Raw genomic sequence first — 19,423 nt, forward strand, 5'->3', positions numbered from 1 at the left:
CGCCAAAGTATAGTTTTCTTTCAAATAACCTACTTACCGAAATTTGAAGGTTAAAATACACAAATGGCCCCCGACTATAAGGTGATGTTTTGTTGAATTCATTAACTATTAAAAGTTACAAAATGATCTCTCGACTATAGGATATTACTTTGTTGAGTCATCTTACTATTAAAAGTCACAAAATGTTCACTAGACTATAGGATATTACTTTGTTGAGTCATGTTACTATTAAAAGTTACAAAATGATATCTCAACTGTAAGATATTACTTTGTTGAGTCCTCTTACTATTAAAAGTCACAAAATGTTCACTTGACTATTCATACGTTGCAAACTCATCATTTTTCGTTAAAAAAATAGCAGTCGTTTGAACTGGACATTAACATGTTGACTAAAATATGATAAAAATCATATTTTAATAATACCTACTAGCACCACCGTTGCTTTCAAACACTAGCTCGACAATATAATGTAAATGGAGAGTCGATCCATAAAATACAACTCAAATGATTATGGGATTATATTTTTTCATATCTTAGTCAACAGGTTAATGTCCAGCTCAGAATGACGCCAAATTTTTAACGGAAAATGACGAGTTTGAAACATATGAATAGTCGAGTGACCATTTTGTAACTTTTAATAGTTGGAAGACTTAACAAAACAATGTCCTATAGTCTAGGTATCATTTTGTAACTTTTAATAGTCGTTGACTCAACAAAGTAGCGCCCTATAATCGGGGGACTATTGTCGCAACCGTCTTTCGGTTGGGCCCCGAAATTGGGTTTCAACTTGAAAAATGTGGATTGGGAGTCGCCACCGATCATTTATTTAAAACAAATGGGTTGATCGGATACCCTATTTCTTGCCTGATCTGCGTCTTTCCAAAGATGTGTCGGGTTCGGGAGTCGGTTACGGTCAAGGAAAGATTAACACCCTTGAACCGTCATTTCGGTACTACATAATTTCCAGTTGTCTTTGATTAAGAAAATTGCAAGTTAAATTAAAAAGGTAAAATTTGATCCGAATTACTTACCCTTAATGAGTTTACGGAAATACCCTTAAAAAATTAAAATAAGATGTTAAAAGAAAATAATAATAATAAAAGAAAATAACAAAACTAAAGAGTAAACCAAGGAAATAAATGAAACCAATAATAATAAATATAAAATAATTGGATGAAACAAATAAAAAAAATGAAATTGAATAAAATAAAATAAATGAAGAAAAAAATATAGATACAAAAAAGAATAAAAAGATAAAGTGTTTTTAAAAAAAGAAAAATAATAATAAGAACAAAGAAACTAAAAACATAATGAAAATAAATAAATAGTATAAATAAAATAAAAAAATAAAAAATATATAAAAATATAAAAATGTATGTATAATATAATAAAATACTAAATAGTAACAATAATAATAAATAAATGAAAAATAAATATACATATAATATTAACTAAAAAATAGTAATTATAGAAATATAAAATAAAATGAAGTAAGAATATATATATATAACGTTAGGAAAATATAGTAAAAAACATAATAAATAAGTAAACATAGATAAAAAATAATAATATAATATATATATATATAATAATAGGAAAATAATATAATATAACATAAAGAAAAATGAAAAAAAAATATAATAAATAAATAAATAAATAAAATATAATTATATATATATATACACATATAAATAATAAGGGTTAAATTAAAATAAAAAATGAATTAGGGGTCAAAATTAAAAGTCAATCGAAGAAAAAAAACGACAAAACACGCGGATCCACACGACCCGTTTATAAAAATCCGAATAGTTTTTCAAAAAACACAAGCCTCAGGGACTAGATCTACAAAAATAGATCTCGAAAACGCCCCCGTTCATCGGCCAAAAACACTTCTCTCATTTTTCTTTCGAATCAAAACACAACAAGGGTAAGGAAAAATAACATGCGAAGGTATGAACTTTACCTTTCAAAATATAAATGCTTCAAAAAATGGCTACGAGTTGCTTGTAATTTTTTACTTGGTATTTTGTATATCCTTCTCCGAATGTGTTACAATAGTGAGTTACAATGACTATTTATAATGATTGTGGATCCTATCTTTAGGAGTTTAAATAATAGTAGAACTCTATCCTATTTTTAGGAGTTTGAATCCTAGCAAAATTTTATTCTATTTTTAGGAGTTTGAATCCTAGTAGGACGAAAAGGTGTGTTGACAGCTGCCCCTCTTTGCCCATAGTCGTGTAACGGGGATAGGACAAAGATTAAAAGACACATTCAGCGGAGTTGAAAATTGACTCTGATGTTTCAATAACTCCCTGTCGAATTGAGTTACGGATGACTCCTCCATCGTGAAGTCGAGTTCATCTGGAAATGATATGAAATTGAAGCCGTAGTTCAGAATTTGAATCAGCACGTGGCTTCCCGTTGCCCTTTGGTCTTCTTCTCAGTTTAAAGACCTTGGATCGGAATCGAACTCAAAAATCTTCATTGACAGATAGCTTTTTCTTGACTTAAGCTATGCTGCTTGAAAATGGTTGATTGTCACTCAGGCACGGCTAACCCAGGTTCTCTTCTCGACTTGAAAACCTCGACTGCAACTAGAAAGTAGTGCGATTGATGTGTCATCGAGCTGAATGGAATCAAACTCGACAATTTTGATGGCAGATAACCCTTATAGCCTTGAGTTATGCTGTAAATGATGTGCCTTGGAGTTAAGCGTAGTCGAACTCGAAGGTCTTTGTTGACAGATAATCCTTCTTTGAGTTGGATATCCCTCGTCGTGAAGTTGAAATCCAATCTAAAGATAGATGATGATTGTGTGCACGATTCCCTTCGTCGTGAAGTTGAAACTGTGGGTGACCCATTCGTCGTGAAGTTGAGCCTGGAATTGGATATCCTTCGTCGTGAAGTTGAAATCCAAGTAAGTAGCATTGTTCCGAGTCCAATATCCTCCATCGTGAAGTTGAAATTGGCTCTGGAATCAGGAAATTGTTTGTTGACAACCAGCCGTCCCTTCGTTGTGAAGTTGAACTTGTGTTGTCTCGAGTCCAATATCCTTTGTTGTGAAGTTGAAATTGGCTCCGAAATTGAGAAATTGTTTGTTGACAACCAGCGGTCCCTTCGTCGTGAAGTTGAACTTGCGTTGTCTCGAGTCCAATATCATTCGTTGTGAAGTTGAAATTGGCTCTGAAATTGGGAAGTTGTTTGTTGACAACCAGCGGTCCCTTCGTCGTGAAGTTGAACTTACGTTGTCTGGAGTCCAATATCCTTCGTTGTGAAGTTGAAATTGGCTCTGAAATTGAGAAGTTATTTGTTGACAACCAGCGGTCCCTTCGTTGTGAAGTTGAACTTGCGTTGTCTGGAGTCCAATATCCTTCGCTGTGAAGTTGAAATTGGCTCCGAAATTGAGAAATTGTTTGTTGACAACCAACGGTCCCTTCGTCGTGAAGTTGAACTTGCGTTGTCTGGAGTACAATATCTTTCGCTGTGAAGTTGAAATTGGCTACAAAATTGGGAAATTGTTTGTTGACAACCAGCAGTCCCTTCGTCGTGAAGTTGAACTTGCGTTGTCTCGAGTCAAATATCCTTCGCTGTGAAGTTGAAATTGGCTCTGAAATTGGGAAGTTGTTTGTTGACAACCAGCGGTCCCTTCGTCGTGAAGTTGAACTTGCGTTGTCTGGAGTCCAATATCCTTCGTTGTGAAGTTGAAATTGGCTCTGAAATTGAGAAGTTTTTTGTTGACAACCAGCGGTCCCTTCGTCGTGAAGTTGAACTTGCGTTGTCTGGAGTCCAATATCATTCGCTGTGAAGTTGAAATTGGCTCTGAAATTGGGAAGTTGTTTATTGACAACCAACGGTCCCTTCGTCATGAAGTTGAACTTGCGTTGTCTTGAGTCCAATATCCTTCGCTGTGAAGTTGAAATTGGCTCTGAAATTGGGAAATTATTTATTGACAATCAGCAGTCCCTTCGTCGTGAAGTTGAACTTGCGTTGTCTGGAGTCCAATATCCTTCGGCGTGAAGTTGAAATTGGCTCTGAAATTGAGAAGTTGTTTGTTGACAACCAGCGGTCCCTTCGTCGTGAAGTTGAACTTGCGTTGTCTGGAGTCCAATATCCTTCGCTGTGATGTTGAAATTGGCTCTGAAATTGGGAAGTTGTTTGTTGACAACCAGTTGTCCCTTCGTTGTTAAGTTGAACTTGTGTTGTCTCGAGTGGCACGATATCCTCCGTCGTGGAGTTGAAATCACGGATGGCCACTTCGTTGTGAAGTTAAGCCTTGACTTGAATATCCTTCGTCGTGAAGTTGAAATCCAAGTATTGTATGTTGCGGGTGGACATAATTCCCTTCGCCGTGAAGTTGAAACCGTGGAGACCCCTTTATTGTAAAGTTTGACTTCGAGCTAGATATCCTTCGTCGTGAAGTTGAAATCCACTCTCGAACAAATTGTGTTGTTTTGAGAGAAACTTTCAATCTGTCGAGTTAGTCGAAGTGTAGCTTCTTGCTGCTGAGTTAAGCAACCAACATGAATCTTTAAAGGTGCTTTTGAATCGAGTATCCTTCGTCTTGAAGTTGAAACTTGACTCTAAAACCTGCAAAAAATTATGTATGTGGAAAATGATAAATATGATGCTCTAAAATGTATGCATAAGATGCATGTAACATGAATTGGTTATATTTTATCTCATGAAAAAGGTCTGATAATTTGCATTAGGATGTTAAATCCCCAAATGATGCCCCAATATCCAAAAATACCCCAATATTTGATGTTGAATCTTCAAAGATGCCCCAGATGTTCCTCATTTCTTGCTCCAGCATTGATTCTGAGCATGAGTTTTGTGTCTAAGAGTTACATGTCATTTACCAAGATCCACTCTAGAGAGACTGTCTTGTTTGAAAAAAATGTTTTTCTTTCTCTTTTAATATCAATTAAAAGAGTTTTGAAAAATGTTTGATCCAAAGTTTTGAAAATATTGTCACTTTCACGATTTTACAATTGAGATGAATCATAAAACTATAGTTCATTGGATATCAAAGAATTAATTATAATGTTAATCCTTCAATGAATTATAGTTATTTGACAAGTGCCAAGATCAAAGTTTTTTTTGGGAAGTGGTTAAGTAAGGAAATGATAAAAAAAATCTCAGGTTATTGTGTTTGGTCAAAGGTTTGGCATTTGATGTTCAAAGGTTTGGCATTTGATGCTCAAAGGTTTGATGGGGTAGCTTGCATATTTCTCTGCTGGAAGTGTTCTCTGACTCCCAACCTTCGTTGTCACACTCGGATTGTACGATGCCTTATCAAGGAATTTGTGTGATCGCCTCAGTTGCACAATTTTTATATTCGAGCCGCCTTTTCAGATTTTCAACTCGAATCCTCATTTGGTTTCAAGACGTTATTCAGGATTTACGTCTTGAACCCCCTTTGCTATTTTTCTCTACCATGCATTAATTACATTGTTTTTTGCAAACAAAGATTAATCTTGATGGGCGGGATGAAATCTAAAGATATTCTCTTCTGTTTAGAAATCCATATATGATTAGAAGGGACTTTTAAGGCACGTAATGTAGGCCAGGGTTCATGGTTATGAAAGAAAAGGATAAATAGGCCCAAACAAGTGTTTCAGGGTGTTGAACCAAGGATCAATTCATTCTGATGCCTTCAATCTTGCTCAAAATGTTTCTCTCTCTTGATGCTCTATGATCTTCGAGTGAAGTGATTCAGTGATTCGAGAATGATTGTGCTTGATCAATCTCATAGTTTGAAGCTTGATGTACCATTTGTCTTCAGGGAATCTTTGTATGTTCTTTTTTGTCCCTTTTGATTTTTGTTCTTTCTTTTTTTTTGTTTTCTTCTTGTCTTTTTTGTTTTTTTGCCCTTTTTGTTCTGATTGAATCTTCGCACTTGGCATTTGGTTCACCTTTTGGTATCTCATCTGAATTAATGTCTTCGCTCATGTGAGCATATTTCTTTCACCTTGCCCCCCAGTGTGGAGGATGATCCTTGGTTAGGGTTAAATCAGAAGAAAAATACTACAGGCTCAAAAGGGGACACAAGGGATATATTTTTTTCTCCTGTTGTGAAGGGATAAAGAAAGAAAGCCGTTCATCATTTCATACATGTAAATCTTCACAGAAGAGGTATCCCAATGTGGATAGATTTTCAAGATTAATTATATTCACATGAAAACAGTGTAATTAATGTATGATAGAATTATTTCGAATAAATTCTTCTTCTTTTTTCCCAGATGTCTCAATGTTCAGGCTCCCCGCGAGATGCCCCAAGTTGGTTCTTTAGAAGAATGCTCATGTTAAAATGAACAACTCAATGCCTTGGGTTTTAATGGTAAGAAAGGTTATTTTTGAGTCTAAAAAAGACAGTGGTGTGATCTTATTAACTCAAAGAAAGGTATGAGTGTATCAAAAAGATAAAGGTAATGTTCAAGAATATCAAAAGGAGGTAATGTCAAAATTTTGTCTTTTGGTAATGACCACGAGTTATTTTGGGCAAAGAATCAATGTATTTTATTCTGGGGTTTGAGACAGGGTAAGAAAGGTCTAATCTTTCCATATGTCAAAAATCTATAATTCTTGAAAAATTAAAAGAATCATTAATTCATTTAATATTCGAATAACTAAAGATTAAAATTTGTTCAATTGCTCCACCTTAGAAAGCGGTATAAATTCAATCATTTAAAAAATTAAGCAAACATGAAAGATCAAAGACATGTTTAAACAAAACAATCCTCTAAGTACAAATGGTATATGCCATGCCCCCTTCTTCGGCAAGCGCCTTATAGTTTTCAGATGAATGTTTGGGGCTTCTTATGTGGTAACAGCTAACAGCTTCAACATCGTAGCCCTTAGGATATGAGGATTCTTTTCTTAGATCATCCTGACAGGCTTTGTCCTACAATCAGCTGATCAGGCTCCCACTGTATTGTTTTTAGTTTTTTCCTTTTGATGTTACAACCTTGCTTCCATGTGGTGTCATGTGGTTAAAACCACTTCATCGAATCATCCATGAAGAAATTTCATGTTTATGAAAATGCTTAAAAATGAAATGTAGATGCACAACGCAAAATGAAAAATATGGATGAAATGTTCGAGGCATTGATCCAGAAAAGTGTCCATTATTATAAATAATCCTTATTTCGACAAAAATGTTTTATCTTGTAAGAGACATAGAAACAATCAAAGGTACATTCGGACTAAATCCTCTAGACCCCGAACAGCTTCCAGCAGGTTGACAAGTCTTCTGTTTTCATCTGTCATTGGTTGTATGCCTTGTTGGACCACTCCAGCTTCCCTTGCCAGGCCATGTATATGGCGATTTGTCTTCTGTACTTGATCCAGGAAGTCTCGGATGACTGCATCTCTGGCCTTCACCCTTTGTTGTGCTTGCTCCCAACGGAAACGCCACTGTAAACCTCTGTCGAAGGGAACTATCTGAAGCTCGCTTCCTTTCTTCTTGAACCCATCTACAATAGTTTCTAACTCAGCTATTGTTTTGCCATCTCTTTCATGTTGTTTCTCCAGATCAGCCATCTGGATTTTCAAGCGTTGGTTTTAATACTGGCTGTCTACTAAGCATCTCTGGGCAGTTTTTATCTGTTCTTTCCAGGCTCTCTCATCAGGCCCCTCAAACTTTCTTTTCAAGCTGTGAGCTTCATCTTTCCAGTACTCATAAGACACCTTCAACTTGGAGTTATCCTTGACCGTATCTTGATACCCCTTTCTCAAGTCTTCAAGCTCAAAATGGACTTTTTTATGTTCTCTTTCTAGTTTGTCTGATTTATCTATATGTGAGTCGGCCTCGAGTTTCCATTGATAATGTTCAGTTTCAAGTTCCTTAATCCTCTGCTTCAGCTTGCTATTCACGGCTTCAAACTCTGCCTTGGCTATCTCCAGTCTGGAAGGGACAGGCCTGAGATGTTATTCCATAGTCCGAGTGTCTTCACAGTCTGGCACCGAGACGTTATCATTCTTTCTCAATCTTCGCCACTCCACATAATCCCGAGTAAGCATGTCTCTAGCAGCAACAACATCCATTCGAAATACTTTCTTCCATGACTCAGATGTTTCCCTGATCATCTTCTTATAACTGTCACCGCTATACACAAACTCTGATTTAATTAGTCCGTATGTTGTGGGGACAAACTGACGTGCCCCATACTGTCTAAGTGTTAACAATAGAGCATACCCAACTGCACCCCAATGTTCGAGTAAAGTTATAGTATCAGAATCCCCACACCGGAAAAGAACGTCACCGAGGAACAACCAGGGGGCTCTCCAGGTAATATCCCGATCCTGAAGATGTGTAAAAACTTTCATCCACTTTTCCTTTGAAGCACCTTCATGCCATTTCATTGTGATGAACTCCCCTAAAGGTGAATATGTGGTGCTAAATCGGTTGTAGGCGACCCCGTTAGTCTTCCAGAAATGGCTGTGAATCCAGACTTGAAGGAGCTGAATACACCCAATGAGCCTACCTCCACCAGATCTTCGATAATGATTAAGAGACCGAAAGGTCTCGGCTAAGATGGTCGGTGCGAGGTTGATTCGTCTCGGAAGTTGTTCAAACAATTCTACCACGGTTGCGTTAATGCAACCCAATGCCTTCGGAAAGATAATCAACCCGTACAGACCTAGTGCAAAAAGGTCTATAGTCTTCCACTCATCAGGGTGGTTCTTTATTAATTGCCTTATGTGGATCTATTCAATTCCTTCCCCACCGCCTCTGCGCTGAGTCCGGTCAATTACCCATTTTTCGTCTACTCCCGCAACTTAGCCAGTCTGTTCTTGAAAGGCTGACTCTTGATGTGTTTGATGTAGGCTCGCTCCAGTTTAATGCTGTCACAGTGCAATAATGTAGTATACTCCTCGATGGTAGGTACCATGTCCTCTTGGTTAAAAGTGAAGCAACTATATCCCGGGTTCCAGAATTGAACCAAGGCTCTAATTAAGGGCTCACCGGTCTTAACATGAAGCAAAAGTGCAATGTCACCATACCGCTGACTAAACTTATGTTTTCAATCATTCTTCCAACTGTCCCAGATGTCTCGAAGTTCTTGCACATTGTTCTGTTTTAGGCTGATAGAGGCATAGCTAACAAGCTCTGACACATAACTTCCTTGAAGACTGACTCCCTTTTCTTTCTGAGTCTTCTCGGACCATAGTCGTACCTTGGGGTTTTTAATCTCCTCTATTACAACACCTTTGTCCATTAATGCAGATTATTTATGGTTAACGAACACGTTTTTTGGTGGATCAACACCTCTTTTGAATGATGTAGATGATGGAAATAAAATAAAAGAGAGGAAAAAATGAAAATAGTTAGTAAGGTAAAGATAATAATCAAAGCAATCATGAAAATAAAAGTCCTACCCCACATGATATCTACCCCACATGCTTATTATTCCTACCCGGACATGATCTCTATCCCGCAAGTTGATTTTGAACAAGTCCTAACCGCATAAATTTCTAGTTCACATGTTTTGAACAGAAAACAAAGCAGAAAATAATTTCGGCATCCTAGGGTTTAAAATGAGGTTTTGGGGTAGGCCCTAAATCCTTGTAGTCTCCGAGTTTAGGTTCTAAAAAAAGGTACTCGAGTTCTCCTTGTCGGTGCCCCATTGGGCTTACCAGACCCTTAGTCCTAAACTCATCACAGGCTTGTGTGGACTAAGTTAAACTCGAGAGGAAACATTCCCCTATGCCCATACGGAGAATAAATTCACACGAAGGCATAAGGTATATGAATCCCGAAGGTTACTTGCTAGGCCCATACGATGAATAAATTCACACGAAGCGTCGCTTTCACCCCCACTTAAAACGGTCAGTACAACTATTTACTCGAAAATATAATCAAAAGTAAGTAATAAGGATCGAAATGTTACCTTAAAATTTAAACTTACCTTTTCATTAAAAAGACAACTGGAAATTACCTTAGCCTGACTCACTTACCTGTGTTCCCAGTGGAGACGCCAAGCTGTCGCAACCGTCTTTCGGTTGGGCCCCGAAATTGGGTTTCGACTTGAAAAATATGGATTGGGAGTCGCCACCGATCATTTATTTAAAACAAATGGGTTGATCGGATACCCTATTTCTTACTTGATCGGCGTCTTTCCAAAGATGTGTCGGGTTCGGGAGTCGGTTACGGTCAAGGAAGGATTAGCACCCTTGAACCGCCCTTTGGGTACTACGTAATTTCCAGTTGTCTTTCATTAAGAAAATTGCAAGTTAAATTAAAAGGTAAAATTTGATCTGAATTACTTACCCTTAATGAGTTTACGGAAATACCCTTAAAAAATTAAAATAAGATGTTAAAAGGAAAATAATAATAATAAAAGAAAATAACAAAACTAAAGAGTAAACCAAGGAAATAAATGAAACCAATAATAATAAACATAAAATAATTGGATGAAACAAATAAAAAAAATAAAATTGAATAAAATAAAATAAATGAAGAAAAAAATATAGATACAAAAAAAGAATAAAAAATGTAAAGTGTTTTTTTAAAAAAAGAAAAATAATAATAAGAACAAAGAAACTAAAAACATAATGAAAATAAATAAATAGTATAAATAAAATAAAAAAAATAAAAAATATATATAAAAATATAAAAATGTATGTATAATATAATAAAATACTAAATAGTAACAATAATAATAAATAAATGAAAAATAAATATACATATAATATTAACTAAAAATAATAATAATCATAGAAATATAAAATAAAATGAAGTAAGAATATATATATAACGTTAGGAAAATATAGTAAAAAAACATAGTAAATAAGTAAACATAGATAAAAAATAATATATATATATATATAATAATAGGAAAATAATATAATATAACGTAAAGAAAAATGAAAAAAAAATATAATAAATAAATAAATAAAATATAATTATATATATATATATATATATACATATAAATAATAAGGGTTAAATTAAAATAAAAAATGAATTAGGGGTCAAAATTAAAATTCAATCGAAGAAAAAAACGACAAAACACGCGGATCCACACGACCCGTTTATAAAAATCCGAATAGTTTTTCAAAAACACAAGCCTCGGGGACTAGATCTACAAAAATAGATCTCGAAAACGCCCCCGTTCATCGGCCAAAAACACTTCTCTCAGTTTTCTTTCGAATCAAAACACAACAAGAGTAAGGAAAAATAACATGCGAAGGTATGAACTTTACCTTTCAAAATATAAACGCTTCGAAAAATGGCTACGAGTTGCTTGTAATTTTTTGCTTGGTATTTCGTATATCCTTCTCTGAATGTGTTACAATAGTGAGTTACAATGACTATTTATAATGCTTGTGGATCCTATCTTTAGGAGTTTAAATAATAGCTCTATCCTATTTTTAGAAGTTTGAATCATAGCAAAATTTTATCCTATTTTTAAGAGTTTGAATCCTAGTAGGACGAAAAGGTGTGTTGACAACTATTTGTGTACTTTACCCAATTTTGAATTAGGTGTTATTTTCTTAATTATTTTTTAATCAATTTAGAGTGAATATAAGATAATATTTGTTAAAAGACTTTTAATCATTTAACAATAAACGGTATCAATATTTATATATGTGATGCTCGAATATGAAATCTCAAGAAATACCAATAAATCCCTTGATCATTGAGATCGTGTAGTTCATATCATATTTTCTTATTTGTTTAGCCTAAGACAAGTGATATAGCTGCATGTGTAGTATGTATTATAAAAGAAGATTTAATACACATGGTGGATCCACATTGACCTATAGGTGAGCGCGTGTATTCTGAAATTTGAATTTTCTTCAATTATTTATTTATTTATTATTCTTATATTGAAATTTTATTTGTGTCAACCCATAAAAAATTTTATGTTGTTAATATATGCGTGTTCACCCTAAAAATATTTATAGATCCGCCACAACCAGTACCAATTTCCTATTGCATTAATAAAAACAACACGAACTTTCTATAATAATGAAAATACCTAATGCCAGTCCCATAGTTATTGAATATTCAATCTGCTATTGCTAGTTTTTTAAGGACTTTGACCAATACCAAACATTAACTTTTAAAAACCAATCTATTTTTTTTAAATAACTTTAACCGAAATCAATTTTTTTATAAAAAACATATCTATTTATTTGTCTAAAAATAATTTTAACCAATACCAAACATTTTTTTTGAAAACCTATCTATTTATAAGACATTATTTTGTTAGATCTCTAACTATTAAAAGTTATAAAATAGTTATTCGACTATAAAGAGTTATTTTATTTAATCAATCGACTATTAAAAGTTATAAAATAATTATTACTATTATGTTTCAAAATAGTCATTTTCTATAAAAAAAAAATTAACGACAGTCTAAGATAGACGTTAAACTATTGACTGAGATATAATAAAATATGATCTCATAATCTTAAACAATTATCATATCTCAGTCAACATGTTACCGTCCAACTCAAACGACTATTAATTTTTTAACGAAAAATAATGAGTTTGGTACATAATGAATAATTGAATTTTTGTAACTTGTAATAGTCGAGGGACTTAACAAAACAACTCCTTATAGTCGGGGATTATTTTGTAACTTTTAATAGATGGAGATTGAATAAAACAATATCTTGTAATAGGAGACTATTTGTGTATTTTACCCTTGGTTTTAAAATTTATTTTTTTACGTTGGCTAATATATTATATAATTATTAAAGTGTTAATATTTTGATTTAGTAACGTTTTTTTTAGTGCAGACCAAGTTTAATTGAGTACTAAGCTCACTTATAGATTGTTGCATCATGCATGATGATACTTTTTTCCTTTTTCTTTTGAGAATGGTTTGTGTCTCATAATTATATGAATCTCAAGTTTATTTCAAATTAAAATATAATATATTTTTAAATGAGATAAAATTCTTTTTTTTATTTAAAAGACTCGAACCAAAATTTATATTTATGAAGAATAAATTCTTCAGTATTTTATCCAATCATGATAATGATCTTTGATCTCATACAATTACTCGTAAATGTATGATTGGTCCGTGTCAGACACGTGCTGTTAGTGAGCGTTGACTATGGAATATCACACACTGTCATCATTGTCAGGAGTTTTTGAGTTTAGTGTGGAATCAATTATAATTATAGTAGTTTAATCTCAGTTTAACTGGAAATTAACCATGGTTTAATCAACTTCAACCCAAAAGTTGCCGTCGCTCTTTGGTTTCACTGTTTCTTATTCCACTCGCCACCATACTCATCACCCAGAAAACTAAAGAGAACCAATGTGCTTTTAATTCCTACAAAGAGAAAGGTCCATTATTTGAGCTGCTTCATGCCTTAGTCACAAAGAGAAAGCAGCGGCAGCAGCAGGAGGAGAATCTTTTGTTCTTTCTAAAGGTAACTTTTTTTCTCCTCTTCTTAGCTGCAATAATGGGTTTTTATCTCTTACCCTTTGTACTTAGCTTCCCACTTGATTCTTTTTTATCATTGCGTTTTTCTTTTCATTCATGAAGATTGTTGTACACTTCTATGTTTTCCAAGTACCTGTATGTATGTGTTGATTGCTTATCTGGGTTTGAGTTTGTTTAGAATGTAGTGGTGAACTTGGTAGATCAAAAGCTTGAGTGATTTTAACTTTTGGGTTTATGAAAGAGCTTTGGTTTTATTGGTTCTTATTGGGTTTCAGATCAAACCAGTGTCGGTTGCCACTAGTGAGATTCCTCTTTTTCTTTGGAAGTGCCCAAACGTGTTTGGTCCATTCATGTTTGAGGAATCATATCTCAATTCTGGCATTCATAAATTTATGTTTTCAATGGAATCTTAGGCTTAATATTTGTTGAATATTTCACCGCAGTTCACTTGTTGGGTCAAAGGATAAACGGGTCGAATTCGTATTTTTATTCACCATTATTCGTTCTGATTGTGTTTGTTACTGTGTTTTTTCTTTGAAGGCTTGTTCAAACTAGTTGAACAAAGGTCCATCGAACCAGTGTTCCTTTTTGTTTGTTTGTTCCTTCGTTTTCCGCCTTGTCATGGTTTCGAGGTCATATTCAAATCTCTTGGACCTTTCTTCATGTGATTCCCCGAGTTTCAGTGGAGAAAGAAAAAGGTTTCCTCGAGTGGCTACTGTCCCTGGACTCTTGTCTGAGGTAGATGATGAGAGTTGCCACAGTGTTGGCTCTGATGCTCCTTCTGTTTCTCAAGAACGGATGATTATTGTGGGAAACCAGCTTCCACTTCGAGCACATCGAAAAGAAGATGACGGTGAGTGGTGCTTTAGCTGGGATGAAGATTCTCTTCTTTTGCAACTCAAAGATGGGCTCGGAGATGATGTAGAAGTAATCTATGTAGGTTGTCTTAAAGAGGAGATTGCTCCTAACAAACAAGATGACGTGGCCCAAACGTTGCTTGAAACTTTCAAATGTGTCCCTGCATTCATCCCTCCTCAGCTTTTTACCAAGTACTACCATGGATTCTGTAAACAACATCTGTGGCCTTTATTTCACTACATGCTCCCTCTATCACCGGATCTCGGGGGTCGGTTTGATCGCTCCCTTTGGCAAGCTTATCTTTCGGTGAACAAGATTTTTGCCGACAAAGTCATGGAAGTGATAAGTCCTGATGATGATTATGTGTGGGTTCATGACTATCATTTGATGGTTCTACCGACATTTTTGAGGAAGAGGTTTAATAGGGTGAAGCTCGGATTCTTCCTCCATAGCCCTTTCCCATCGTCTGAAATATATAGGACACTTCCCATAAGAGTTGAAATTCTAAGAGCACTACTCAATTCCGACCTCATCGGATTTCATACTTTCGATTACGCCAGACACTTCCTCTCATGTTGTGGCAGAATGCTCGGTCTTTCTTATCAATCTAAGCGTGGCTACATAGGGCTTGAATATTATGGTCGTACAGTGAGCATTAAAATCCTTCCAGTGGGCATTCATATTGGACAGATCCAATCTGTGCTTAATCTTCCAGAGACTGAAGCTAAAGTGGTCGAGTTGCGTGATAAATTCAGTGGTCGAACTGTTATGCTTGGGGTTGATGACATGGACATTTTCAAGGGAATCAGTCTGAAGCTTTTGGCCATGGAGCAATTGCTCGTGCAACATCCCAAGAACATAGGTCAAGTTGTATTGGTTCAAGTTGCAAATCCTGCGAGAGGTCGAGGAAGAGATGTAGAAGAGATCCAGTCTGAAACTTACGCCACGGTGAGGAGGATTAACAATAGGTTTGGAAGACCGGGGTATGATCCGGTTGTTTTGATTGATAACCCTCTTCAGTTTTACGAGCGAATTGCTTATTATGTTATTGCCGAGTGTTGTCTGGTTACAGCAGTGAGGGATGGGATGAATCTTATCCCATACGAGTACATTATATGCCGACAAGGAAACAAAAATCTAGATGAGACACTGGGGCTCCATCCATCGGCACAAAAAAAGAGCATGCTGGTTGTTTCTGAATTCATTGGATGCTCGCCATCTCTTAGCGGAGCAATTCGAGTAAATCCGTGGAATATCGATGCTGTGGCTGAAGCTATGGATTCTGCACTAATCGTCTCCGAGGCGGAAAAGCAACTGCGGCATGAGAAGCACTATAGATATGTGAGTACACATGATGTGGCATACTGGGCACGCAGCTTTTTGCAGGATCTCGAGAGGTCTTGTGGGGATCATTTGAGGAGGAGGTGCTGGGGGTTTGGTTTTGGTTTAGGATTCCGAGTAATAGCTTTGGATCCAAATTTTAGGAAGCTTTCCGTCGAGCATATAGTTTCGGCTTACAAGAGAACCAAGAACCGCGCAATTCTTTTGGATTACGACGGCACCTTGATGCCAACCGGTTCGTTAAATACTACTCTCAATATAGAGGCTGTTGGAATCTTGAACAATCTGTGTAGAGACCCCAAGAATGCTGTTTTCCTTGTTAGTGGAAAAGATAAAAAGACTATAAGTGAATGGTTTTCCTGTTGTGAAAAGCTCGGACTTGCGGCGGAGCACGGTTATTATATCAGGTCTGCTTCTTTTCTTTTTCTCGATCTTGTTTGTTGTTAACTTACTCTATCCCTTATTATCATTGTTTTTCTCCAGGCCAAACCATGATTCGGATTGGGAAACATGCGTCTCGCTGCCGGACTTTGATTGGAAGCAGATTGCTGAGCCGGTGATGAAATTATACACTGAAACAACCGATGGTTCTACCATTGAGACTAAAGAGAGCGCTCTCGTGTGGAATTACCTTTATGCCGATCCTGATTTTGGATTTTGCCAGGCTAAGGAGCTTTTAGATCACCTCGAAAGCGTTCTCGCCAACGAGCCGGTTTCGGTTAAGAGTGGCCAGCATGTCGTAGAAGTTAAACCGCAGGTTAGTAGCACCACTTTACATTATATGTATTACGTTATTGCATGAGTTTTTGTAACCCATAATACCTTTGTGCAACTAATTTTACAGGGTGTGAACAAGGGTCTTGTTGCCGAACATATTCTCACGACAATGCGACAGAAAGGAAAACTCCCCGATTTTGTTCTTTGTATTGGGGATGACCGGTCAGACGAGGACATGTTCGAGGTGATCATGCGTGCGAAGACCGGTCCCTGTCTCTCCCCGGTCGCCGAGGTGTTTGCTTGCACTGTGGGGCAGAAACCAAGCAAGGCGAAATACTACGTGGAAGACCGAAGCGAGATTTTGAGAATGTTGCAAGCTCTAGCCAATGCTTCGGAACAGGCCGCAAAAACTACTCCCACCCTGGCTTCTCGCGGAGTGATTATCAACAAAGAGTGAGCAGACTCAATCTTTTATCATCATCCTACATGGTTTTCATATCATTAAGTGTACATTGAATTCCTCAATTAGTAGAGTTTTCTGGGGAAAAAACATGGCAAGTATTGGGCTTCTGGTCATTGCTTACATGTTGTTTGAATTTGTTTTTTTAGTTAATTTATTATTGAATTAAGGCGTCATCCTATCGTCATCGTCGATAAGCTGTTGACTTCTGTTCTGAAAAATACCAAAGTCTACTTCTACATTAAAAACTCATACACCAGCTAAAACAAAGATAACAGGGGAGTATATATTATTAAAAGTAAAACTATTTAATTTTAAAAATTTTAAATAATATATCATCATATAATTTATTAATATAAAAATATATAATATTAACGTATGAAATATGAATTCGTCGGTAAATTCATAAAATCTTAATATATTTTAATGTAAAAACATATTACATGTACAACATTTGATAGCTTAAAGTTTATATTAAAGTTAGCATTAATGCAATATTACACAAAACATTATCTATTCTCGTTGATCTAAAATACTTTCCCTCCACTTTCTACAACTCTCATACTCCTATTTCCTCCAAATTTCCTTCATATTTTCCTTCTTCCAAAAGTTTTCCATTCCATTTGTTATGTAATACGGTCTAATTATGAATTTCATCCTTTTATGTTATAAAAGAAATTAGTATTTTTAGTTTATCAAAATCTGATTCCCACAGTTTACGGAATCTAAGAAATCAGTCCAATTGAGCTAATGCCGTTAAATTTCACATGGTGTCATGAGGTAACTTTCAACCCTACATGATCTTTAAATTATATTTTTGCTCTCCAAAACGTTTTATAAGATTGGTTACAAAATAGAGAGATGGAGTCTCAAACATTTTAGAACAATAGTATCCCTAGAATACAACATGTGAATATGAAAGATTTTGACCGACCATATAATCAGAAAGATCCCTCAACAAAAATCAATAAATACCAACCATTGGACTAACTTCTAACTATTAAAGTAGAGAGACTAACTTTTTAATATTTGTAGAAAACAGGGGTGCAATTCATAATTAGACCCGGGCAGTGTCTTGTTAATAAGAATCTACCATGAAATATGAAAGATAGTAATAAAGAGAGAGCATTAAAAGGCTGAAACCATAGGAGGAGAAAATCCAAATTTGTCACCCAATTCGTCTTCTTCATTATCGTCTTCCTCAGCTTCCCACATGAAGTGTGCGTAAGATCCCAGAACCATGCTGCAAATTAAAAAAATACTAAGTTTGGGTGTGTTTGCAAATAAAAAGATGTTGAAGTGTAAAATTGTAAATAGATTTTTTTACCAGTCATCGGGAGAAGCAGTGATGGCTCGGTCGAAGTAAGAGCTAGCTCGGCTCTTGTCTCTGAGTCTCTCCCATATTAACTTTGCATACAAAGACAATACCTCTCCGTCTCCAGGACTCACTAAGATCGCTCTCCCATAGTACTCTTCAGCTCTCTCCGTATCTTTTTCAACCTTCAAAATCAAACCAAAACAACGAGATACAAGTGATTAGTTCAAAAAAAAAAAAAAAAGAAGAACTTTGGCATAATTTGCATTAATTACCTATATTTTTTAACGATTGTAATTTAACCCCTAGATTTTGACCAAATATTTAGTTTTTTTTAATTTAATACTTGATATTCAATCGACAATAATATTTTACCTCGTGTAAGAATCTGCCGTAGTTTCTCAAGAGAAGTGAATCAGCCGGATTCAATTTCAACATTTCTTTATAATAATCACCTATCTCTATCGTATGGCCGACCGGATCATCCCCGTGGTTGCCGCCAGATTTCCCGCCATTCCCTACTCCGTCACCCGAATAACCAATCTCCTCCTTCGATATCCCGCGTTCCGGCCCAAACGGCGCGAAACTCACCCTATCACTTCCATTCCCAGTCACCAACGCTCGGGATTTCCAATCCACTTCACAGTCCGACAAGCACTCCTCCTCCGGTATACCCGCCGAAAAGCCCCGAGATCCGACAGGAATCTGGGACGCCGATCTCACGATATCGGAATCAGACAACGCTCGCCTTATGTGAGGTTGAGTCTCCTTGGCCTTCCGTTTATCCATAGGGGAAAGCAAAGATATCAACGGAGAGCCAAAGGCCGTTCTCTCGGTGGAGTAAATTCCGGCAAACGAACTTTGACGTGAAAGAGAAACTCGTGGAGACGAAGAAGCGGCGAGAGCCGGTGACGTGACCGGAATCGAACCACCTCTCAGAATCACAGCTTTCATAGCTGAAAAGAGCGTTCGTCAAACTTTGATTAATTTATTTTTCAGTTTACAGTTAGGCCATTGAAATGGTAGCTTTACGTGAATATAAATAGTATAGGAGAGAGGATACTGGTCATGTCACATGTGGGTGAGAGTAGTCGGCTTTGAAAGACAAGGAGATGCTGACACGTGTAATCGAGGGCGTTAGCTTACGCATAACCGTGGCGAAGAGTAATGGCCGGAAAAACCCATTCTTGTCTTTTGATTTTGGGGTCACGAGAAATGACGGATTCGATGTCTAGGCGGTGCTGCCACGTGTTTCAAATATATCGATTAAATTTTAAGTTTAGAATAAAAAGTTTATCTAAATTATAATTTTTTCATTTA

The 19,423-nt window shown here is 36.0% G+C and overlaps 2 protein-coding genes across 3 annotated transcripts; one reads left to right on the top strand and one right to left on the bottom strand.

Annotated features, from left to right (window-relative positions):
* Positions 1 to 13,317: 13,317 nt before the first annotated feature.
* LOC120140843 (alpha,alpha-trehalose-phosphate synthase [UDP-forming] 5-like) lies at positions 13,318 to 16,934 on the top strand. 2 transcript variants are annotated; one of them, XM_039155831.1, is made up of 3 exons: positions 13,976 to 16,018; positions 16,095 to 16,368; positions 16,456 to 16,934. In XM_039155831.1, exons 1-3 carry the CDS (start codon positions 14,034 to 14,036, stop codon positions 16,783 to 16,785), a joined length of 2,589 nt encoding a protein of 862 aa, XP_039011762.1. In that variant the 5' UTR covers positions 13,976 to 14,033; the 3' UTR covers positions 16,786 to 16,934. The 2 variants fall into 2 exon arrangements, with proteins under 2 accessions (XP_039011763.1, XP_039011762.1); XM_039155832.1 differs by lacking the exons at positions 16,095 to 16,368; positions 16,456 to 16,934 and adding an exon at positions 13,318 to 13,398 and having other exon boundaries at positions 13,953 to 16,083.
* Positions 16,935 to 17,897: 963 nt separating this feature from the next.
* On the bottom strand, positions 17,898 to 19,117 carry LOC120140632. Its single transcript, XM_039155603.1, has 3 exons — positions 18,479 to 19,117; positions 18,116 to 18,288; positions 17,898 to 18,031 (listed from the first exon to the last, which is right to left on the bottom strand). The coding sequence occupies exons 1-3, from the start codon at positions 19,055 to 19,057 to the stop codon at positions 17,917 to 17,919; spliced, it is 867 nt and encodes a 288-aa protein (XP_039011534.1). The 5' UTR covers positions 19,058 to 19,117; the 3' UTR covers positions 17,898 to 17,916.
* Between the last annotated feature and the right edge of the window lie 306 nt (positions 19,118 to 19,423).

The sequence above is a fragment of the Hibiscus syriacus genome, unplaced genomic scaffold (genome assembly GCF_006381635.1).
Source record: "Hibiscus syriacus cultivar Baekdansim isolate YM2019G1 unplaced genomic scaffold, ASM638163v2 tig00110788_pilon, whole genome shotgun sequence".
In the NCBI taxonomy this organism is placed as follows: Eukaryota; Viridiplantae; Streptophyta; class Magnoliopsida; order Malvales; family Malvaceae; genus Hibiscus; species Hibiscus syriacus.

What these genes read in the sequence shown, in the direction of transcription:
- LOC120140843 (XM_039155831.1), top strand. Translation starts at nt 14,034, where the DNA reads ATGGTTTCGAGGTCATATTCAAATCTCTTGGACCTTTCTTCATGTGAT. An exon ending in GAGCACGGTTATTATATCAG is followed by an intron (nt 16,019 to 16,094) that starts GTCTGCTTCTTT and finishes GTTTTTCTCCAG; the next exon opens with GCCAAACCATGATTCGGATT. An exon ending in TCGTAGAAGTTAAACCGCAG is followed by an intron (nt 16,369 to 16,455) that starts GTTAGTAGCACC and finishes CTAATTTTACAG; the next exon opens with GGTGTGAACAAGGGTCTTGT.
- LOC120140632 (XM_039155603.1), bottom strand. Translation starts at nt 19,057, where the DNA reads ATGAAAGCTGTGATTCTGAGAGGTGGTTCGATTCCGGTCACGTCACCG. An exon ending in ACGGCAGATTCTTACACGAG is followed by an intron (nt 18,289 to 18,478) that starts GTAAAATATTAT and finishes TTGATTTTGAAG; the next exon opens with GTTGAAAAAGATACGGAGAG. An exon ending in ACTGCTTCTCCCGATGACTG is followed by an intron (nt 18,032 to 18,115) that starts GTAAAAAAATCT and finishes TTTAATTTGCAG; the next exon opens with CATGGTTCTGGGATCTTACG.